This window comes from Sapajus apella, unplaced genomic scaffold (genome assembly GCF_009761245.1).
Source record: "Sapajus apella isolate SASKATOON/1434 unplaced genomic scaffold, GSC_monkey_1.0 scaffold28, whole genome shotgun sequence".
NCBI classification, from domain to species: Eukaryota; Metazoa; Chordata; class Mammalia; order Primates; family Cebidae; genus Sapajus; species Sapajus apella.
Genome location: NW_022436968.1, coordinates 3,520,130 through 3,542,763, shown reverse-complemented (window position 1 = coordinate 3,542,763; position 22,634 = coordinate 3,520,130). Strand labels below are relative to the sequence as shown.

Sequence of the window (22,634 nt, the reverse complement as noted above, 5' to 3'; positions counted from 1 at the left end):
CACATTTAATGGTGTTATTATATTTTTCCCCTGTAATTCCACCCACCTAAATGGAATATATTTTGCTACTCTGTGTATACCTAATAAGTGACTTGTTCCGGGTCCTTCGGATATATACACTTAACTGGGGGATTCTAAGCTTCTTCCCCAATAAAAACCAATATCTTCTTTCCCTCTTATGAGTTATAAAACACTTTCCCTCCCCTTCTTCTTTTATTTAATTTATATGCCAGAGATTTTTCTGCTCTAGGGATGAAAATGGAAGACCAGGGAAGAAAGTTGATGAAATAGAGATGATTCAAAGATCCAAAATATTTTATCCTCACTCGATATAAAGTAAATTATTTTTTCTCTTTTCCAATAACTATCATTTCCCTTGATCTTGGAATCACTCAAAACCTAGCCACTGAGTCCTATACAAACTAACGTGCTATCTCAAGATGAGGAGAAACGTGAAATATTGGTAGCTGTCCAGATTGAACTAGTCTGATTATATTTACAGTTATGAGATACCGCAAATTTAAGAATGCCAATTTTTTCTCATCACTGAGTATTTATTATATATAACAAATACATGGGAAAGAAAAACTATATTGTGTGATATAAATAGTTTATTTACATTACAGAAAAAACATCAAGACAATGTATACTATTTCAAATATATCCATACATAATCAAATATAGCTGTAGTACATGTTTTCATTGGTGTAGATTACCACAAATGCAAGGCAACATGTGTATATCTCTTGTCTTATTCTTTTGTCTATAACACTGTATTGTGTAGTCCAAGCTCTCGGTAGTCCAGCCACTGTGAAACATGCTCCCTTTAGATTAACCTCGTGGACGCTCTTGTTGTGTTGTCTGAACTGTAGTGCCCTGTATTTTGCTTCTGTCTGTGAATTCTGTTGCTTCTGGGGCATTTCCTAGAAAGTTGGAAAGTTGATAAATCTTAGTTCAATGCTATTACCTTGGTCCTACAGAGTGAAGCTATGGATTAAGCAAATTATTAAAATATTTCAGGTGAAAGAATTTATTATTAGTAGAAGCTCAAATTATTTTGGAAGAGTTATTATTTTGCTTCTCTGCGCAGTTATCTTTATGCTTCTATTGAGAATTGAACAGACGAAGAAGTTGAAGAGGAAGACATTTACTTTGTCCTTAACTGCTTACTCATTAAGGCACAAAGAATGACTCAGCATAATGCAGTCAAGCAAGTCGTGAGCCCTTTTATCTCACTTTAAAGGTCTTCAACAATTTTATATTTTAAATGTCCTAAGAATGAATGTTATATTGACTTTTCAGTGTTATGAGTTTAAATCTTATCAAACCAGAGAATGAACCAATTGTTAATATCTGATATGCAATGGAAAAGAATATTGTTTTGGACCAGCCTAGTATCATTTTTGTACATTAACAGTATAAATTAAGGACATAAATTTGTACCAATTATTTAGCATCTATAAAAATCTAATATTCAGTTAAATTATCTGAAAATCTCTGATCTAGTATTTTTTTCTCGTGTAACAAACAATGCTTTGGCTATGCAAATGAGAATAATAGAAAGTTCATATAAAATTCCATTATAATAATCTATGAAGTATCAGAATATATAAAAGTGTATAAATATAACATATTACACGTATATCATGTATATCATGTGTGTGTATGTGTGGTCATGTATATATATATGTGTGTGTGCGTATGTTTGTGTATACAAATATATATATGTAGCGTTTTAGAGGGAGGATAGGTCTGTTAAAGTGAACATGGAGCAGAAATCACATTCCCAGCAAATGGGAGCTAGAGATAAAAAGATCAAAAATCCAACTTCTCAACAGGGCAACTCTTTTCATTTTGAAACATGTCTCCAAATGTCCATATATTTTTGTGACACGTGGTGTTTAGGAGGAGGGCAGGTGTTTGGCTAAAATAGTAAAGAAAAAGAGAAAAGAATTTTTAAAAAAAGAAAATAAGAAGAAGGAAAGGAGCCAGTAGAGACATGTAGAAGACAGGTGAGACCAGATGAGGAAGACTAAAAATCAAAGGAAATGAGAGGACCTCGGTTTGGTGCAATTTTGTAAATATTTTAGCAAGACCTATTTTAAAATAGGTCTTGACAGACAAAGGTGTCCAGGTCATCAGGAAAGTAGGATTTCTGGGGTTTGGGGAGAGATAGCCTAGTTGGAAAGTCTGGTTTCAGAGCAGAATGTTTTCAAGTGAGTGAAATGAATCCACACTGGGAATTGTTGTGCTTTATTGACTAGTATGAATCCTGGAAAGGCTCTAGAAGGTTTAGTGGTCCTAAGACAGATTTGAAAAAGGCATTACAAAATACTAATTTAGTTTGCTCTAGAAGGTTTAGTGGTCCTAAACAGATTTGTAAAAGGTATTACAAAATACTAATTTAGTTTATGTGCTATGTCTCTGCCTCAAAAGCAAATACACTGAGGATAGGTTTTATTTTATTATAACACAGAAAATGAATAAGGCCACATGCCTTGGAAAAATAGCTTACTCTAATTTGGAGCTCAGTTTAGATAATCTTGAGCATCAGAATACACAAAATCCTTACTAGACACAGGGCAGTATGAGTACGGTGGAGTGTCCAGATTCAGGCACTAGGCACTCTGGACACCATTTCTGCCTTTGCTGCTCAGCTGTGTGAAGTCAGCAATTTGCCAACTTCTACCTCAGGGTTTCTATCTTGAAACTGGAGATAATTGTTCCTTCTTTGTAATGTTATTAAATGTGTGTATATATATGTGTGTGTGTATATACGTGTATACACACATATGATATACACACATAATGTATACTTACATAAATCTTGGTGAGGAAAGGACCCTATATATTCCAGCTGTTATTATTATGTACAGGAATGCTGCTGTGATTCATGACAGAATTGAAAACATCTAAAATATTTATAGTTTTGTATTTGTGTCAGTAGTAGAAGTAGCAATCAAATTGTTGAGATTATATTCATTAAATATAGGTTTTGTTTTTCATGGACTGATATTGGCTAGATATTACAGTCATATGGCACAGTTTTCTATGTTTCAGATTCTTTTCTTTGTCTTTTTATATGCAGTATTTTTGCTTTCTTGTTATTTTATGTTCCCCAGAATTTAATATAATCCATTGACTCACTTGGCATCTAAACGTGAGAGTCGAGTTGATGAACTCATCTCGGCTTAGAGCAGCCCAAAGCTCTAGTCAATGATCTTCCCTTAAGCCTTTAGGCCAGGCGAGGATTTATGAACCATATTTTGTCTTTTTCAAGAGCAAATGCCACACTTGTCCTTAAAGAAGATAGTGCAATACCATACTAAAATGTATTATGGCCCTTATTTTCTAAAGATATGATACTTTCTTTTATTTTTGTATCTGTTCAAAATAATTGTTAGGGAAACATTCTGATTTACTTCAGAGCTACACAAATGAAGAAAGTCTAAACGTCTTGTGAGTTTGGTGAACATCTTAATAACTTTCTTGGAATTTTTTGTAGAAGAGTGAAATCAAGTCAGTAAGGGCTATCTTCAATGACTTTTCTGGTTATACAGAACACAAATGATATGCATTTGGCTTAAAGTCCAATTCTTGGTTACCATTGGTTTGCATGCTAATGAAATTAGGCAGGTACTGGGCTTACTCCTTTACTCCAAGCCCAGCGTCAGGCATTGTTACCTAATGATGGATTTCTTTCCCGTTGAAACTAAAAGAAACCTATCTTTCAACCTAATTCTCCAGGAAATAATTACCTTTTGATTAGGCTGGGAATTTGACATAAAAGCTTGTTGTGATATTTGCTGCATGTTTCTATGTATCTAAGGTTTTCATTTATCATAAAAGTACAACTATATATGCTTCTGCATTTTGTGACAGAAAGCTATTTTTTCATCCTAAGATAAAAATGTATTTGTTATTATACCAAGATATGTCAAAACTGATCCATGTACATAAGGATATTGATCCAGGTAGAAAAGGATACTAATTCTGGCAGGTAAAATCAATAATCTTTATCATCAGGCAAAATTAAGGAAAACAATTTGTATCACCCCAATATGGTATTGTACCACTCCATTGTCTATTCAAATACTCTTATGGTAAGGACATAGGACTCATAGAGAAAGGCTGCACAGTCCATGAAGGAACTCAACTCAGAGGAATCTGATTTAAAAAAGGAGGAACAAGGTAACCCTTTATTTGGGTAGCTACCAAGTGCTGTTACTGACCTTGTGATGCAGAGGACCACCACACAGATGACAGCAATCTGAATTGTTCCAATCACAGCTGCGATTAAGACATACTGAAATCGTACAGGACCGGGAACAACATATAGAACACTGTAGTCCTTTTTTTCACAGTGTTGTCCAGTATAACCAGCATCACACCTGGAAGAAATTATAGTGCCCAGTTACCTGTAGCTGCTGCATTCATTTTTATAGTAGATCGATAGGCATTTATTTTCATCACAAAATTAGGGCTCTTTATTTCCTTTTGTAAATAAAAATACTACGTTGAGGTTATGGCTCTCAACTACTTATTTTCAACAAGATTTCTTTGTATTTGTCGGCTATAAGATATGTGGGTTCTTTTTGTATTTAGGATAATAATTTCAAACATAGGAGGATTACTAGATAATTTATTTTTGATAATAATATATAGAGATAATATATGTCTAGGGATGACTGTTATTTCTATATTTTCTGAAAGGTAAGCTTTACATTTTAATTTGCTCTTTAATCAACCTAAGTCAACATGTTTACTTGAAAAAATATTTGTTTCTGATGACATGGGTACAAAAATTAGTCTGTTTGTTTTGGATGAAACATTCTCTATGCCATTGTCAGAATAAATGTTGAGAAATATTAGGATCAGAGTTACAGGACGAGTAATTTGCTGGTCAAAAAAATCATCTGCTGATGATAGAGTCAAATTTTGTTAGAAAAAAAGTAAGTATAATGTAGGCAATATAGTTCTGCAAAATAAGATGAGGTATTGTTCATCTGAGGATGAATGTTGCCTCTCTCACTCAACCCTCATGGAAAGCTCAGGTAGACAATCTACCTATGAAAATTAACATGTGTCAATGAAATGAGAAAACAGCTCATAAAAAATAATACTTAGGCCAGGCGCGGTGGCTCATGCCTGTAATCCTAGCACTTTGGGAGGCCAAGGTGGGTGGATCACTTGAGGTCAGGAGTTCAAGACCAGCCTGGCCATCATGGTGAAACCCCATCTTAAAAAATAATAATAATACTTAAAGGAGATCAACATGTCATTGATTTTGTGAAACTAGTCTATTACTTCACTTTGAATTTCTCATAACTACATCCTGAGAATTTTCTTTTCTCCACCAGGAAGGGTTTAATAATAATGACACTACGGGGGAGTGAGAAGGTAACAGGAGTAACTTCTCAGGTTTGTTCATTCTGCCTGACTTCAGTTGAAGGCCTGTGCTAGTATATTTTGTGGAGGGAAATCATGAAAGGAAGACAGTACTAGTTGGCAGTGGGGTGGGGGGGGGGGGGTGGGAGGGAGGAAGAGAGAAAGAGAGCGAGAGAGAGAGAGAGAGAGAGAGAGAGAGAGAGAGAGAGAAACCTTCTGTTGTAAATCGAAATACAACCTATTTCATCATATGTCCCCTGTACTTAATGTAAATAAAAATGTTTTCATTTTGGCTTTGCCATCTCTGAAATAATTATGCTTTAGACATGAATACACAGCAAGTATTTAAATAAATAAATAAATATATATATATATATATATATATATATATATATATAAAAGAAATGGGGTCTTGCTCATTTGCCCAGGCTGGAGTATAGTGGTGTGATCTTAGTTCACTGCTGGCTTGAACTCCTGGGTTCAAGGGATCATCCCACCTCAGCTCTCAAATAGTTCCTGGAACTACAAGGGCATGCCACCATGCCTGGCTAATTTTTAATTTTTTTTTGAGATAGGGTCTCTCTTTATTGTGCAAGATGGTGTTGAACTCCTGGTCAGGTAATCCTCTCACCTCAGCTTCCCAAAGTGTGGGATTACAGGTGTGAGCCATCATGGCCGGTCAGTATTAATATTTATAAACTAAATCCAGATATGCAATTTCTTTGTGTCTCTACTAAGTTTGAAACTGTGGAAGTACAGCTAATGATCTTACTTTGCAAGGCTCCAGGGGAGAGCAGATCTATAGAAAATAGTAAATGCCTGGCAAAACAAGGATTGATGATATTTATGAGAAGACTGGAAGGACTTAGGAAAAGATGACCTCTGAGAAGCAACAATGTTATCGAATATACATTAGGCTTTATCCATTCATTTGTCTGAGAAGTACTTATTGAGCACATGACATATGACAAGTACTATTCTGTGTTCAGGAGAAAGAGTGATAATATGTAGGAACTTGTACCTTTAAACAGCTTATAATGCACAAAGTATAATTTTGAATTCTACCAGAAGAGTTCAGTAACATGTTATATAGTACTTGAGTGTGTAAGTTGTACAAATTTTTGTTTCTTTAGTGTATGAATGCTTGTGTGTGTGTGTGTGTGTGTGTGTGTGTGTGTATACATGCACAAAGAAGCAGATAAAAGTGTTGCTGCTGATCACCCATTCAAGAAGAATGTCGACCAATTTTCTATAAACAGCTATACTTTGGTTTCTACATATTTACTTTATACATTAACAATTCTTAAGAGGAAAAATTTACCTGCAAGACGGCTCCTGCATATTGACAGAATGCTCACACTTCCCATGCATGCAGAAACCATTGTAATGTTCCGGACAAGGTATGTGGTGTTCTCTGGCACTTTCTTCTAATTTGTTAGCATTCTCTGTGAATACAGATAAAAGCAAGCACCCCCTGTAAATACTTTCTTAGCCTGGTAAGATCAATCAGTACATTAAGAAGCAAAGCTATGGTAAGAAAAGATATTTAAAAGGGCAAGAACTAAAGGGCCGTGCTTCAGAAGTAAGAGGGAGAAATAACTGAAAGACAGACGTCTTTACAATTGTGTTTAGAAATGAAATTGCAAAATTACCCAGTGCTTTTTATGCTTTTATGCAATTTTCTACATCTTTAACAGCTAGCGGTGTTTCTATGAGTTGTCAGACAGCTTTAATTTTCCTCGCATACAGACTGTACATTGATCATGAAATACTCCAAGAAGAAATATCTTATTTTTTAAATTTCAAAGCCCAACATAATGTCCTTAAGAGTAAATTGCTGTAATACCTTGGTACTTTTGCAATACGAGAGCTTAAAAGTTAAAATATGGCCGTGTTCAATTGCTAAACACACATTTTCCAAGCCGAATGCAAATTTCAACAAATGTATTCTTTCAGCCTTTTAAAATCTATTGCAAAAATGATTTTCACTAGCATCCATACATTTTTTTGTTGCCAAAATAAACCTATTGAATAGAATATGTTATTTCAAAATCACTTATGTAGATATTCACACATTATACACTGAATACTGGAAGTGTATTTAAATGCATAATATTTGGCCTATGTTAACAATGCTATGTGACATCTAAGCGTATGATAAAGAATAAACTTGGATTCTAAAATGAACCCTTTTGCCTGCCATTACATATTCTACTTGTTTTGACATGTTTTTTACAGATATTTGAATTTTTTGACCTTTGTTAGTCCAAATACATTTGCTTCATATTTGTAATGCCATCTTTAAGTGTCTTTTGAGTCTTTATATGTTCATTTTATGATAAAATTTTTGCCTTTTTTGTTTTTCCTAAATCTGAAATATGATATTCTTGAAAATTTCTGCCCAAACACATGAAAAATACAGCTTTTGTGACCTCAATCTGAAAACACTCTTCACTTTGAAGGTACTCTTCAACACCCCAATAATTAGTCAGCAGTAATAGAAAAGGGCAAGTGAATTCCTATTTTTATGAAATTGATTATTTCCACATAAGGGTATAGGTTTTTTTTAAAATTATGGGTGATAACCATATTCATCAGGAGATAAAACATGCCTCTGGTATTAGTGAATCAGACAAATGTATTATTTATGATTCAACAGAGCTGCAAAAATCTATACATCTTTAAGATCCGGATGCCATCTGCAAAATATTAAAGTTTGAAATAAGTTGTTAAATATGTATAGTGCTTTCTTGTGCAGAGATATTAAATGCATCATTATGATGGACAATATTTTAAGTTACACACCCAAGCTTGTATGGGATTTGCCACCAATATACTAGAGAGCCTGTGGGTGACATTAAAATTATTAGTTTGTTTCTTATCTGTGTCCCTTTAGCTAGGATGGTTGGTGACTTTTTTTGTTTGCATTACAATATTTCCACATTGATAACTGCTATTAAAACTACTTCCATGGAGAAAACTAAGAATGTATAGAACTTTTTTGATTTCTTCCCTCTTCTTTGAAGTTACTTTGGAATTTTGTGGCATGATGTTTTTGGTAGTAAGTGCAGTTGCAGTAAGCAAATACACCAAAATTGGTGTGGGTAGTGTTGGGTGAAATTTCCCACACGGGAACGTGTGACCAAAATGGAAGCAGGGCAATTTGTGAACCCATGGAGGAGGCTGTGTTCATTCTGTTCCAGGGCCAGGGGCTACACACCAGAGCGATCAAACCATGCACCCGCTGTTTAGAGGAGGTGTTAGCAGTGGGGTTTGTCAGTCACTCTGCTGCTGTAATGAACCTGTTCTCTGATTTTCACTTTTATTTCTGGACCTTCTTCCCATAACAAACTATTCAACACTTCTATTTAGGGTTCATTAGTAACCCCTCAGTGCTTCTGAACACCTGCATGCAGGGAAATTTTCTGTGACTTCCCTAAATTTCAGTTATTCACTGTCTTTTCAGCTATAGTATTTTTCAAACCTATCTTATTAGGCCTATTTTTCTTTCTGTCAGTTGCAAAGAAGATCAAGAATTTATTAAGTGGAAATCCAGGTTTTAGGCTATTTTATTTTTAACCCTGTACCTCACCCCATACTGACTGTTTCTGGGCTTGTGCCATATTCACAATTACAAACTGAAGTCTAAGGGAAAAGTAAGAGCTTGTTTGAATGAGGCTGTTGCCTTAGTGTAGTAAGAGATGGATATTTTCACAAAGTTCATTATCCAGCCAGGGTAATCACATGGGCAGGGAATAGTTTCCATCATAAAACCTGCTAATTAGTTTACACTTTTCTTATGAGCTTGGAGTGCTCTGTTATGCTGCTCATAGGATACTGTCAAATAAGAAAGCAGAGAGATTGAAAATAAATGAGTAGAAGAAATGATCTCTGGGCAAGAAAATGAGGAATCATCAATATATGTCAACAAATTTATAGTCAATCCAACCAAGTAAACCAGTTGATTGAAAACCTGAATATACAACCACTGCTAGTAATGCAATACACATATTTTAGAAATGAGATTTTAGTATATTAGAAGAGTAGAAACACAGAAATCTAATATCCAAACAAACATGTATATGAACCATAGTGCTTGTGATCTTAATATTTATGTGTAGTAGGTATTAAGCAATAACAAAGCATTAAAACATTTTAAATTATATAAAAATTATGTATATCTGGAAGTCTGCATGTTTCTTTCAGTAGCTTATGGTTTAGACATCGATTTCTCTGTCCTCCATTTAAAATGAGGTTTAATGTAAGGGTGGTGCTCCTTCTACTAAAATAGATAAGAAGCTATGGTAGAAACTCTTCATGTCTCTGTTTAAAATCCTCCACTAGTTTCCCGTTTAAATGTTTACAAATGGTTTGTTCTAGATAGTTCCTGACCCTTTCAAGAAACAATTTCTGATATAATCTGAGTTATTTGCAGCAGAGCTAATAGGACTGCATGCCCATTGCTAGTCAACACTTCAGTTAAGAGCTATTGACCTGGGCTGTTCTATAACACAGCTACACATATTTTTTCTACCCTGGTGCTCGCAGGGAAAGAAACAGAGAAAGCAAAAGAGACAGAGAATGGCAAATGGTGAGGCCTTACCTTACTGTAACTCAAGAATTGTTAAGTGGGTAGAAAGGGGTCAAAGACAGATTTAGCAGTTCAGACTAAATCAATACAGTCCAGTATGTATGTGTGTGTGTGTATGTTTACCATTGCCCCTGTCTTCCTTTCCCTAAAAAGCTGAAAATAAGATGTTGTTTAGAGAATTAATCTATCAAAGGAACACGTTATGGATCAAAGCAGAGCTATTACAGTGTAAAACTTGACAAAATCTACCCACATTTCTAAAGAAAGAGTGTTTCCCTTTGGACAAAGATTAAAGCTTGGCCAAAGAAATTCTGAGGGTTAAGTTGTATTATCTATCCCTGTGTTCTCCAAGCTGGTATGTCTTTTTTTTTTTTTTTTTTTTTTTGAGAGTGAGTCTCACTCTATTTCCCAGGATGGAGTGCAGTGGCATGATCTCAGCTCACTGCAACCTCCACCTCCAGGGTTCAAGTGATTCTCATGTCTCTGCCTCCATAGTAGCTTGTCCCCATTGTTGGTGTCACTACCCTAGCTAATTTTTTAAATTTTTAGTAGAGATGAGGGTTTTCCATGTTGGCCAGGCTGGTTGTGAACTCTTGGCCTCAAGTGATCCACCTGCCTTGGTCTCCCAAAGTGCTGATATTACAGTCATGAGTCTGTACCCAGCCCAAGTTGGTGTGTCTTAAAAAACCAAGCTGAACTAGCAAACCCAGAATCCCAGGTACAGAGATAGATGCACCAGGTTATTAGTTTCTGAAGCTATTGAATATTTACTCAGTTAACCCATTTCTTTTATTCTGATGCTCTACTAATTGTTTCATTCTTGAAATAATTCGACTTCTATGTAGCCTTCACATTGGAATGACTTTGACAAAACAGTATGAATATCTTACCCATTTAACAGTTACATATTTCATTTGAGTGAACTGACTAGTTCCAAATTTCTGTTCATTATTTGAAGGGGGTCACATGTCAACTTTCTTCATCCCACTCAATTCTGAATTCTGTAAGGTCAAACTTTTGCTGTATAGACCAGAGAACTAGACCCTTACTCATTGTGCACTACAGGCTGGGTGGCCTTTGGGGGCTGGTCAAATGATATTTCTCTGGTAATGGCCCACTTTAATCAGGCCTTTTTTTCAAATGTACACAAATTCCTAGGCCACTGATTGGTCCAGAGGAGTCTGATTCTGTGTAAGTGTTTCTGAGTAAATTTAGAAAGATCCTAAACTAGAGGAAACATCAAGAATTTAGTGAATGTTTTAGAGGGGCAGATCTCCACTGTATATTTTTAAACAACCAGAGCTTTTCAACAGGAGAATGTGTTCCATTGTAAAGCAGTGGGCTGCTGGTGGCATTGAAAGGAGCTGTGTTGCCGTTTCTAAGGGATGCTATAGACTGTTAATGTATATCAATTAGATTATTTCAGAATTATAAGTTCATTGAATTCTGAAAGAAACATTGATTTCTATTGCTAATATTTACTTATGATAAATTAATAATATTTACTAACATTTATTATAAAATATCATTTTTGATATGCTAGGAGAAAGATGTAGAGAAATAGAGATATTATTTATATACATTAAACAAAATAAATTACTTTTGCTTTAAATTATGGGAGATGTTACCTTTTGAAAGGGTATAAAGTAACTTAAATTTCGACTATGTCTATAATTCAGACATTCTAGCATGGAGGACCTTTACTATGTAGTGTATTGCCTTTCTTTTGTTTAGTGGACCTCAATTCAATTTTAAAAATCATGCTTTAACCTTCCATATGATCTTGACATGCACGTGCATGTGAGTATTACAGTTTGGTTTATCTATCCAACTATCTTTTGCTGTGGGCCCACAAAATGTATGATACTTTTATAGAAAACCAAAATTTTCCATTTTGAATGTGTTTATGTAATCTTGCTATTTTTATATGTAATGACATTAGAGGGAAACTCCAGTATTGAAATATTCATATTCTTGGACAGCTTTTGTAATTACTTAATTTTACCCTTCCCCTACTTACTGCCATATCTCCAAAGCAAAATGAACCTATTTTTATTTAACTGGAAAAGGAAAAACTATTTTGTTCTTATTATATTTACATTGTGCCTGAGACAGAAATAAATTATGAATATAGAAATAAAGTCATGATTGTTCCCACTGTTGGTTAGAGTTGGTTTCAAAGAAGATATTCAATTCTTACGATTTCCTCTCCTTATCTTATCAGGTATACACATACGAGGCAGTAAAACCTCATAGCTAGCTTGAGTTGCAATCGAAGTTTTTTAAAGACTAGAAAAGCATTCCTATTGAATGGGTTCTGAATGTAATGCAGTCTGAGTTTCTGCAACTTAACAGATTCCACAATGGCCTCACCTGCTGTCATAGTTTCTTCAAGGCATAGATGAGTAGATGAGAAGAGTCTCTCTTTTATAAAGCTTCTGGGACATAGACTCAAATAAGAATGCTAGCTAAAAGTGACAGCCTAGCATGAGGGACACAGAGAATGTAAGGAACAATCAATTTTCAAGTTTTATGAAGAGCAGAGACTCAGTCATAACATTCTTATTATTTCATCTCTGTTAAAGACTTGGAAATCAACTCTTCAAAACAGAGACCATGTCTTTCAGCATTCTTGTTACAAATTTAACATTTCTTCTGCAAGTTCAACATTATTCCATTTTTTCAGAAAAATAATTGAAACTACTTGTATCAGAAACTTTGCTAGTAAGGCAGTGGTATGGGTTGGGAACAGGATGGATGCAAATAAACAGAAATTCCTCTTTATCCCATGATTGATAGGTACTCATATATAATGTGAAATGTGATTATCCTTATCACTGCTTGCACATACTATAAATATTCTTTTTGGACACAAAATTAAAAAAGTGGAAGAAAACTAATTTTCATGTTACTGCATTCTCAGGCAAGGCCTTGATGACATGATTCAGGAATTGCTAGAATTTAGATTGGAAAAAGTACCAGTATCTGAAATATACATAGTAATTTGGGGACTGGAGTAATTGAAATGCAACAATAGTGGATGATTATTTGCATGGGCTTTTATTAACTCAGTTTCTACTTGTAATATATTTACATAGATAAATACTGAAAAATTTGTAAAATTTTGGGAGAAAAACTTGTATGCAACATTTTCACTTATGACATCCAAATACAATTATAATTCAGTAATTTGGCATAACAAGGCTCACAGAAATTTAGTTAGAAATACTGGACCTCAGAAAAATTTATCATTAAGAGCAAACAAGTAGCTCCTTAGTTGTTTGCTCTGTTTTTTGACTCAGAAATGGCCCTGCCTGGATTTTGAGGCAGGCCACTGGGAGAAGTTGTGTTCTGTCTTTAATGGTTCTTTTCAAACTTCACCACTCTGTCAAGAGCCTATTAACTCTCAGCAAGTGGGTAAATCCTATCGGTTTAGTAGACTTAGTTGAAGACCTTTTTAAAAAAATACAATATTTTATGGAACTTTAGATATCTTTGACAACATTTCTGTAAATATCAGGCCTTGGGAAGAGGCAGGAATCTACGGTTCATTAGCCTCTTGGGAGTCCAGGGCTGGAGGTGCCTTAAGCTTATCTGGGGCAATTTGCTACAGCTCTCCCCACTGAGTTTTCTCCTCAGCATCTCTTCTTACTTCCAAGCTGCTCTCAGGAGACAAAGTTTGCTATAAACTTTAGAGAAAGGAAAAGCTGTGAGAAGCCATTTTATGCTAAGAATGTACTTATTCTCTTCTTTTTTGTCTTGAACCAAATCTATGCATTTCTGGCCAAAATTATTTGCTTGTGGTTAATCTGGACATCCTTTCTTAGTGAACTTCCTTGGTGACAATGCTGAAAAGGACACTAAGTGACAAAAGAAAGAAGCAACAGGTCAGGTCCCACCTACTTTAGCCTTCTGGGCCATGTGAGCCAAGCGATTTTCTTCTTTGTAGGCTGTGTGCGCAGAAATGGATAAATAGTCAAGACAAAGCTTCTCAGGTGATGTATCTGTTTTTCTCTGTAACCCTGAAATGACTAATCAGCAGGGAGTCAAGAAGATTGAGGTTGGAGCATTTACTGAAATATAGTGAAAGCAAAAGTTTGAATAACAGATACAACCCCAAAACTATCTTTCAGTAATTTATTATATGAATATTTCTTGAGTAGCTATTATGTGTCTGACACTATGCTATGTGTCGTGTATCCATATGCTATAGCTATTGGTTGCCTACCAGTGATTTTGCTTATTGCCTCCTAAAAACAACCAAGAAAACTGATTCTTAAGATAAGACGATAGTAAATGTGTCTTCAATTACTTGAGAATCTTACAACTGGATGATTATTGTGTTAATACTCAACATAATCAAAATGTGACTGGCATTTTAAAGTAGATTTATAAAATTCCTTTTTTTTCATAGATTAGGAAACTTAAGTTAAAGTAGATTAAATTATTTGTCTTAATAATTTACACAACTGGTAAATAGAACTGAGGTAGAAGTCAGGGTTCTTTCCAGTGTAATATGTAAAGTATAATAGGAACTTATTAAAATATAAGACATCTGGCCTTCATATCTTATTTATCATTTGTGTTTTATGACTCCTGATTCTCCCACCTAGATTCTATTGCTACTCTAAAATAACAATTATTTTCTTTCTTTCCTTTTTTTTTTTTTTTTTTTTTGCCTTTTAACCCATGAGTGGCACCTTGTCTAAAGCCAACCTGTCATGAATCTCAATCTCTCCATCATCCTCAAGGGCTCTCCATCAATTATCTCCCTTTTATCCTGCGGCTTCAACTCTCCCTCACTCTTTGCTCCTTTCCATCAGCATTTCAACACATTCGAATGTCTTTGTTCTTAAAATAGAAATGAAAAAAGGCTTTTTAATCCATGTCCCTTGGTAGACATTTTGTTTCCTTTATTCCATTTACAGTGAAACTTACAAGCGTTGTCCCTGCTCCATTTCATCACTTCTGCACTTACTTATCCTCAATCTTTAACTTGAAGCTCTCTGGTCACCCCTTCAGAGAAATTGCTATGACCAATATTACCAACAACATTGTTGTTGTTAAAACTAGTAGTCTCTTCTCAGGCCTCAGCTGTCACTATCTCTTAATAATATTCGCTGCAGATAACCACGTCCTCCTTTTTAAAGCCCTCTCTTCCCTGAATTTACATGATACCACCTACTTTCTGTTCTTTCTGGTTGCTCCTTCATAGGCTATTGTGTAGGCTCCCATTTTCCAAGTGATTCCTTAAATATTGATACTTCCCTAAGGTTCTTCTCTTGTCACACTTGAAGCATTTTCCCCGAGAGAGCTCATCCTCACCCAAGGCTTCTATTTGTCATTTAACTGCCTCTGACTTCCAAATATTAATTAGTCAGCCCAGATTGCCTTTTTATAGGTGACAGGTGATCACACTTTTATGAAGTTTCATATCTATGTATCAACATTCCTAGGGTCTCCCAGGCAACTTAAACTCATCAGATCCTTCTCCAACTTCCTTCCCCTGCTTCTTATCCCACGCATATTTATCTACCCATTGACCAAACCAGAAATCTGGGTTTTACTTTTAAATTCTAACTGAGTAAATCACCAAGTCCTGGGATTTCTACTTCTTAAATATCTTCCAAATTTGTCTATTTCTCCACATTTCTATTGCTACTCACTAAAGTTAGACCATATTTCAGCAAATCACCATGCCTCCAATTTTGCCCTCTCAAAATCAATTTTCCACACTAGAGTCAAAGTGATCTTTCTAGAAGGGAGATGTGAGTACATTATAATAGCCTTTAAAACCTCCCAAAGAAATAATTCTCAAGTTATTCCTCATTATTCCTGTAATGAGTCAAATGCTAACAATACTCAGAAGGCAATTCAGAGTCTAATCCCGGCTTCTTCATTCTCACCTTTTGCAATTCTTTTGCATCTTCCTACACTCATCATATGAAATTTCTCTCTCCCCTCTGGGACTTTCCATATGCTATTCCCTTTGCCTGAAATTCTCACCTTCCTCCCCTTTCATCTACCTGAGTCTGGCTCATCACTCAGGTCTCATCATGGGCATTATTTCTTGTAAGAAGCTTCTGTGATGTTCTCTTCTGTCTCCTCAGTCTGGGCTCACTGCTAAACCACTCTCCTATTCTGGAACCCTCCAAACCAAATTTTCACACTTGTCTGTGTGACACGTTAGTTCAGAAACTCCCTTTTAAAGGCTGATAATATATCTGATTAAAAGAAGGAAAAACTTGTGTGGTCTCTGTATGTAGCACAGAGCAAAACACATAGTTTTGAAAATAAAGGAATGTTTCCCTAGGTTTCTTTACTGATATTGGGAAGCTTCCAGAAAAATATCCAAAAGTTAAAGCAGCAGAAAAGGGATCTTAACTTTGCTTCATGGAATAACTTTTTGTAGATGAGGAAAGCATGTCAGAAACAACCAAGGGGACTGTAAGAACTGCCGTATGAAAGAAGATCTGTCAGTGGGGAGTGGCTGCAGATCCTGGAGAAATGAAGCCAGGGAAGGGGGTGTGGTTTCATCTTTCTGCAGCTTCCAGTGAGGCTAATGGAGAAAGGAACAGATCAAGGAATTTTTAAAATGATATATCTTCTGTTAGCCAGTGATGTGTGTGATTCTGAAAGGCAGAATTTACCACCTTCTTTAAGGATTGAAGTATGGGAATTTTAGTTTTAGGTGGAAAAATTGTCATTTGTATGCATGTCATACCTCAAAAATCACAGTGGAACCATATACGGTCAATTCTGAATTAATAGATTCTAATTTGGCCATTCACACTGTGTGTACAGCATTGTCCAGAAGTGAGATCATTAACATTTTTCAGGGCAGAAGAAAACTTTTATTTAAAAAAACAAAACAAAGCAAAAAATAGGCAAATGAATTTCAAAATAGAAACCAGTATTTTAAATTAATAAAATATTTTCCTTGCTTGTCAGCTTTTGAATATAACTATGCATTTATTCTCATACTTAAAAGTATTTTATGGTGATATATGATAAACACCAAAATTAGAAGCACAGACACACTTGATGATACTGTGATAAATAAAACTAGTGATCAGTTTGGTTTTCTACAAGAGCAGTTGAAAAGAACTGGAGCGGTTTTATAATTTACCAAACTAAGGAAGAGATGTATAGCTTTTACTCTTCAATAGGCTTTTTTTTTTAGCACAGTCTCAAAAGTGCTTGACAAAAGACACCAGAAGTAATGTAAAATTCTGTATGAAAACTGGTTTAAAACTGAACTTCTGATAAAAACAAAAGGAAACTAAAAAGTTCCATGAAATTGGTAGTAAAAGTGCTTCTAATAGCTAGAAATGTTTTATATTATTTAAAAGGAATATTTAAATTTAATATTTAATTCTAAACACTAATAAACTACCCAGTTTAGACATTGTAGATAGTCACAGTTGCCAGGTATTATGCAATCCTAGATACCTGAGCAGCATTTATAGGTACAGCCAGTTAATACTGTATTTGGACATCAAAGAATCTTAGAGAATACTGCTCTGACACAGAAGTATGTATACAGACATACACATTTCTGAGCTTTATATAAACACAATTCTACTATGATCTCTTACAAATAGCAAATTTTAAGGAGAAAGTGTAATGCGAATTGTAATGCACTAAAATTCCCCTTTTAAGGGCAATGCTTCTTCTTCTAGTGCAGACTTGCCTCCTTTCTTTGTGAAAACTAGATTTCCAGGCTTTGGTCTTAATCACCTCAATCAGAATTGCCAGCTGAGGGGCCTGGATCTATCTTTTAAAAAGTACTCTAGGTGATTCTGACATGCAAATAGTGTGGAGCCTGGTAGTTCTGACCGCAAGTCACCATTTTTTTCTTATTTCTCTCATGCTTTGGCTATCTGATGCTAGGTTTTCCTGCACCCTGGATCCCCCTTCCTTCTCCTGATAACTGTCCTACAGTGCCCCACCTGTATGTTCCCAGGTCATCTTGGCTCCTCTCCATAAAGTGCCAGGCTCTGCCGTGGTCTATGAGTGTGTGAGCCATGTTTTTCCCTCCGCTTCTCTTCCCATATCTACTTTTGTATGTCATGGGAAGTCCTCAGGGGACTTCAGCCTGCCAAGCCTTCCTTACCTTTTGTAGTCAGCTTGGAAGACTCACTTTGTTTTAGATTGTCTTTGTCTCTTTTGAGAACACACCACTCCATGAATGGGCTGTGTGCCTGTAACAAGTGCCAACATCTGTGAGGGATTTCTAGATTTTTATCAATTCTCAGGTATTTGGAGACCAACTTTTTCAAATCTCCAGGCTTCTTTAATGACTCTGTCAGATAACTAACAGAATTGACAACAAGAACCCACTGCGTGAAAGCAAATGAAACATCCTCTTGAATACAGGAACTGATAACACAGCTGAGAAAAGGTGCAGATTATGCCAATGTTTATACTTGCTTCAATTTACAGATGGGAGTAAAGGAGCATTGGGCCACTGGTGATATCTATATCAGCTCAGCTAGTCCGTGGAAAAGATGAAGTCATAAGAAAGGTAACAGGGGCAGTTAAGAAGACAAATAGAGGAAAATAATTGGAAGCAAAATTACTATTTGTGGCACTGTGGCAACCAAGATAAATGACACTAAAACAAAGAATGGGTATTGACAGCAGAATGCAAGAGGTAGCAGGTGAGGAATATCTGGTTTCATGGGGCAGGAAAAATGGCCACCTGTGCTTCTAAATTGCAGGCCTTGTGGACATAGGGCATGCTTTTTAGGCCAGATTTTCCTGAGGGGAGCCCTGCTGATGCACGGTTACTTCTATAGCAGACTTCATGGAAAAAGGTGTTCTGTAGGCAAATAAATTTGGGATAGAGTGGATTAAACTAAGTTATATGGGTTTCTTTATTGCTGCTTTTCTCAGAGCCCTTAAAAGGTGAACTTACACGGTGAGATACCAGGAGGGGACAAGCTTTATGTCGTGCTCCTAGGCTAATTTCTCAGTGGAACCTCCTTGCTCTTTGGAGGAACATTTTTGGGACTATTTCATCAGACTTCATTCTGGGAAACACTGCATCGGATCATGGCATCTCCAAATTTTTCACATCACCATACATACAAAAAAAATAGGTTGAGTTTTTGGTAAAAAGAGGACATTATCAGCCTGGGGCTCTAGCCACCCAAGCCACCCAGAAGACTAAGGTGGATCGCTGCACTAACACACCTGTTACCTATTCAGGGTACACAAGAAAGCTTTGCACTAGATCATACCCTCTGTTAGGGCAGAGACTGTGTATTGTTTCCAGGTTTTATATATATTTCCTATGTGTTTCAGTCTCCTTTAGCAAAAGGTAAAAATATGGAGAGCAATAATGTGTTGCTAATCGTAAAAGACAAGAAGGATATCCATGAATGGCGTGAAAGGTCAAGCATATGCAAATGTTGTTGAGTTTGTGTATATTTCCTGCATGATGTCATGGCCCAGAAATGGCAATGAGAGAATTTATTGTGTGTATTTGGATTAATTTATAAATCTGGAATATTGCCATATGGTACCTGACCAAATTAGTGTAAGTGATTCTCAATGAAAGAGCTAGAAGGTATACCATCTCTTTTCATAGTTAAGAATAAGACACAATTATTTTAAGAAACAAATGTAGCTGATTGTGCTATGAGTATTTCTGCAGGTGGTTTTGACATGTTAAATTAGCATTCTAAATAAAATTGGCAATAAAAAAGTCATGGAATCACCCTAAGACAGAATTTTATGGTTTTAGCTAAAAAATAACTTCCAAACCCAGTATAACCCCTGAAGAATTTAATGACTTTTGGTATTTCTCAATTATCTTTTGGTACATGTCAGTGAATCAAGTATCTTTGTGTTTAAGCAGAGTAAAACTGTCACGAACTTGCTAACTAAAATAAAACTTTTAATGATGTGAATATCCATGGTTAGATTTCTGTGTTGTACCCCTATTTAACCTGTTAAAGAGACATAATAATACCAATAAGCAAGTTTTTTCCATGCCTGGAATTACTTTTTTTTTCTATCAGTAAAATATTATGTCTAGTGGACTGTAGATCTGTGTTTCCCCAAATTCATATTCACCTGGAACCTCAGAATGTAATCTGATTCAGAAATAAGCAATTACTTAAAATAAGGTCATACTGGATGAGGGTGGGCTCCACATACATGAGTGAAGTCCTCAAGAGAAGGCCAAGTGAGGACACACAAGTGGAAGATCATGTGAAAATGGCAGCAGGCATTGGAGATGTGCTGCTAAAACCGAAGCGTGCAGGAGCCAGCAAAAGCTGAAAGAGCCTAGGAAGAATTCTGCCTTTGAAACTTTAGAGCAAGTGTGATCTTTCTCATGCCTGATTTCAGTCTTTTACCCTCTAGAAATGGAAGATAATAAATTTATGTAGTTTTAAGTCTCCTTGTTCATGGTAATTTTGTTATGGCAGCCCTAGAAAAACTAAGGTTTGTAAATGGTTGGCAACCGTTTACCAGTAAAACTCATATTGATAAAGTATGTCTTTTAATAGTCCAAATGCAGTCAATGAAAGTGAGCTGAAAGACTGGTATCAGCTAGGATGTGACCAGGAAAGTCTTGGTTTACATCTATTTTCCCAGCATGAATTATTAATGGTGTCCTGTTTTACTCTCAAAAGTTTCCTAGTTTGAATGATAAATTGTATGATCACCTTAGTTTAAGCTTATGTTGAAGTACCTGTGGTTCATTGCATTTGCCACCCCAAAATTATGTTTTTAAGAGCTGATGTGGATGCTAATAATGACAGTAAAGAATAATTACTTTTTTGAGGGGAGGGGAAAACATTTTAGAAAGGGCTGCATTCCTTCCTTCCTTCCGTCCTTCCTTCCTTCCTTCCTTCCTTCCTTCCCTCCCTCCTTCCTTCTTTCTGTTTTTGAGATGGAGTCTCACTCTGTTTTTTCAGGCTGGAATGCCGTGGAATGATCTTGGCTCACTGCATCAGTGCAATATCTGCCTCTCAGGTTCAAGTGATTCTCCTACCTCTGCCTCCCGAGTACAGGTGTGTGTCATTATACCTGACTAATTTTTGTATTTTTAGTAGAGACAGGTTCTCATCATGTTAGCCAGGCTGGTCTTGAACTCCTGACCGCAGGTGATCCACCTGTCTCAGCCTCCCAAAGCGCTGAGATTACAAACATGAGTCACCACACCCAGCTGCATTTCTTTTTGATTTATTAACTCATGACAAAAGCAGTCATCTTACATTATTCACTATGTCATAGAACAAATGATGCTACATTCTACCTATTAGAAAGAAGCAAAGGATCAAGTAGCAAACTGACATCAATGACCTTAGCAAAAAAATTCCAGGTCATGTCTAAAGTATGATATTTCACATTATCTGCATTTTCAGAATCCCTGAATAACTGAGGTTCATATGGAATTCTGACTCATTAAGAAAATGCTAGAATTTATTTTTGGCATCTTTTGTTTAAGAGGGAAGGAATTTTAGAGTACTCCATTAAGGAAAATTGAAAATTAAATGTTCTTGCATTTGAAATGTTATTTTTCAGTTAAGTACAAATCTTTTTGGATCTAGGACAAATCATTTCCCAAGTATTTTAAATTGCTACAGATTCCTTTTTTTTCTTTCCAGTTTTGAACAACTAACTTGCCTCTGGTACCTCCTTAATTTCTAGTAAGTAATAACTGGAGTTCAAAACAACTACTTTAGAAACAGTTAAGAATCCAGTGTGAGTCTAAACGGTTTACTTTCACTTGGACATCATTTAGGGTTGGAGATTAGTTGTTAACTGAATGGTAGCTTGTGATCTTATTGTATTAGTTTACCCTTTAACAGGCTTAACACACTCTAGGTATATAATTACATTCCTTTCTAAGTACATAAACACTCAAGAAATCAATAGGGGTTATAAAACATGTACAAATTTGAATTTGGAAAGAGTCAAATGTCTACCTTGTTCATAAAAGTAAAACAGCTAACATTTAGAATTGGGCCTGTAGAGAACTATTTATTTTGAAACAGAAAAAACACAAAATAGATATGTCCAGAGTTGGGAGCGAAGAATGACATTGATAAATCAAACAAAGGCCCTCACTTTTGCTTTGATTAATATTGTCAATAGCAACCCACAACTTTTGGTTCTTGATGTGTGACCGTGTAGCTCTTTGGATCCAAGAAGGTAAGAAACATGTTTTCTCTCATGAGGTTTCTGAATTTACTAGAGCTTGATCCTACCCACACCTAATTAATACATCAATATATTCATTAACTTAAAATATTGACTGGTTTCCTTGTATTTGTCAAATACTACAGATATAGTATGTACAGTGGTGAGTTAAATAGGCAGTTTCTCTCTGGGACAGCATGCATATTAGAAAGTGAGATAGGCAATAGACAGAAACAAAAACCAACATCTAAATTAGAAATGTTACAGAGAAAAATAGGGTGCTCAGATACAGAATAGTAGTGTGGGAGACTATTTAGTGGGGTGATGAAAGTCATGTTGAGAAAAGGAAGGCTGAGAAAGAGCTGGTTAGAGATAGCCCAGGAAGAGCTTCTGACTGAGTGAACACAGAGAGAAAGACTAATACAGGAAAAGGTGTTCCAGGAAACAGCATTGTGGCTAGAACAGAGAATGTGCCAGGTATTGTGGAGAGAGGGAT

At 35.7% G+C, this 22,634-nt stretch overlaps 1 protein-coding gene across 1 annotated transcript in view; it reads right to left on the bottom strand.

The window, feature by feature from the left end:
- Nucleotides 1-533: 533 nt before the first annotated feature.
- The window catches only part of TMEFF2 (transmembrane protein with EGF like and two follistatin like domains 2), a 248,660-nt gene continuing 226,559 nt past the window's right edge, over nucleotides 534-22,634 (bottom strand). The window contains exons 8-10 of the mRNA XM_032292588.1: nucleotides 6,710-6,833; nucleotides 4,233-4,391; nucleotides 534-923 (exon numbers count right to left, since the gene is read on the bottom strand). Coding sequence (XP_032148479.1) covers nucleotides 827-923; nucleotides 4,233-4,391; nucleotides 6,710-6,833 — 380 coding nt within the window. The 3' untranslated portion in view covers nucleotides 534-826. The remainder of the gene's footprint in view (nucleotides 924-4,232; nucleotides 4,392-6,709; nucleotides 6,834-22,634) is intronic.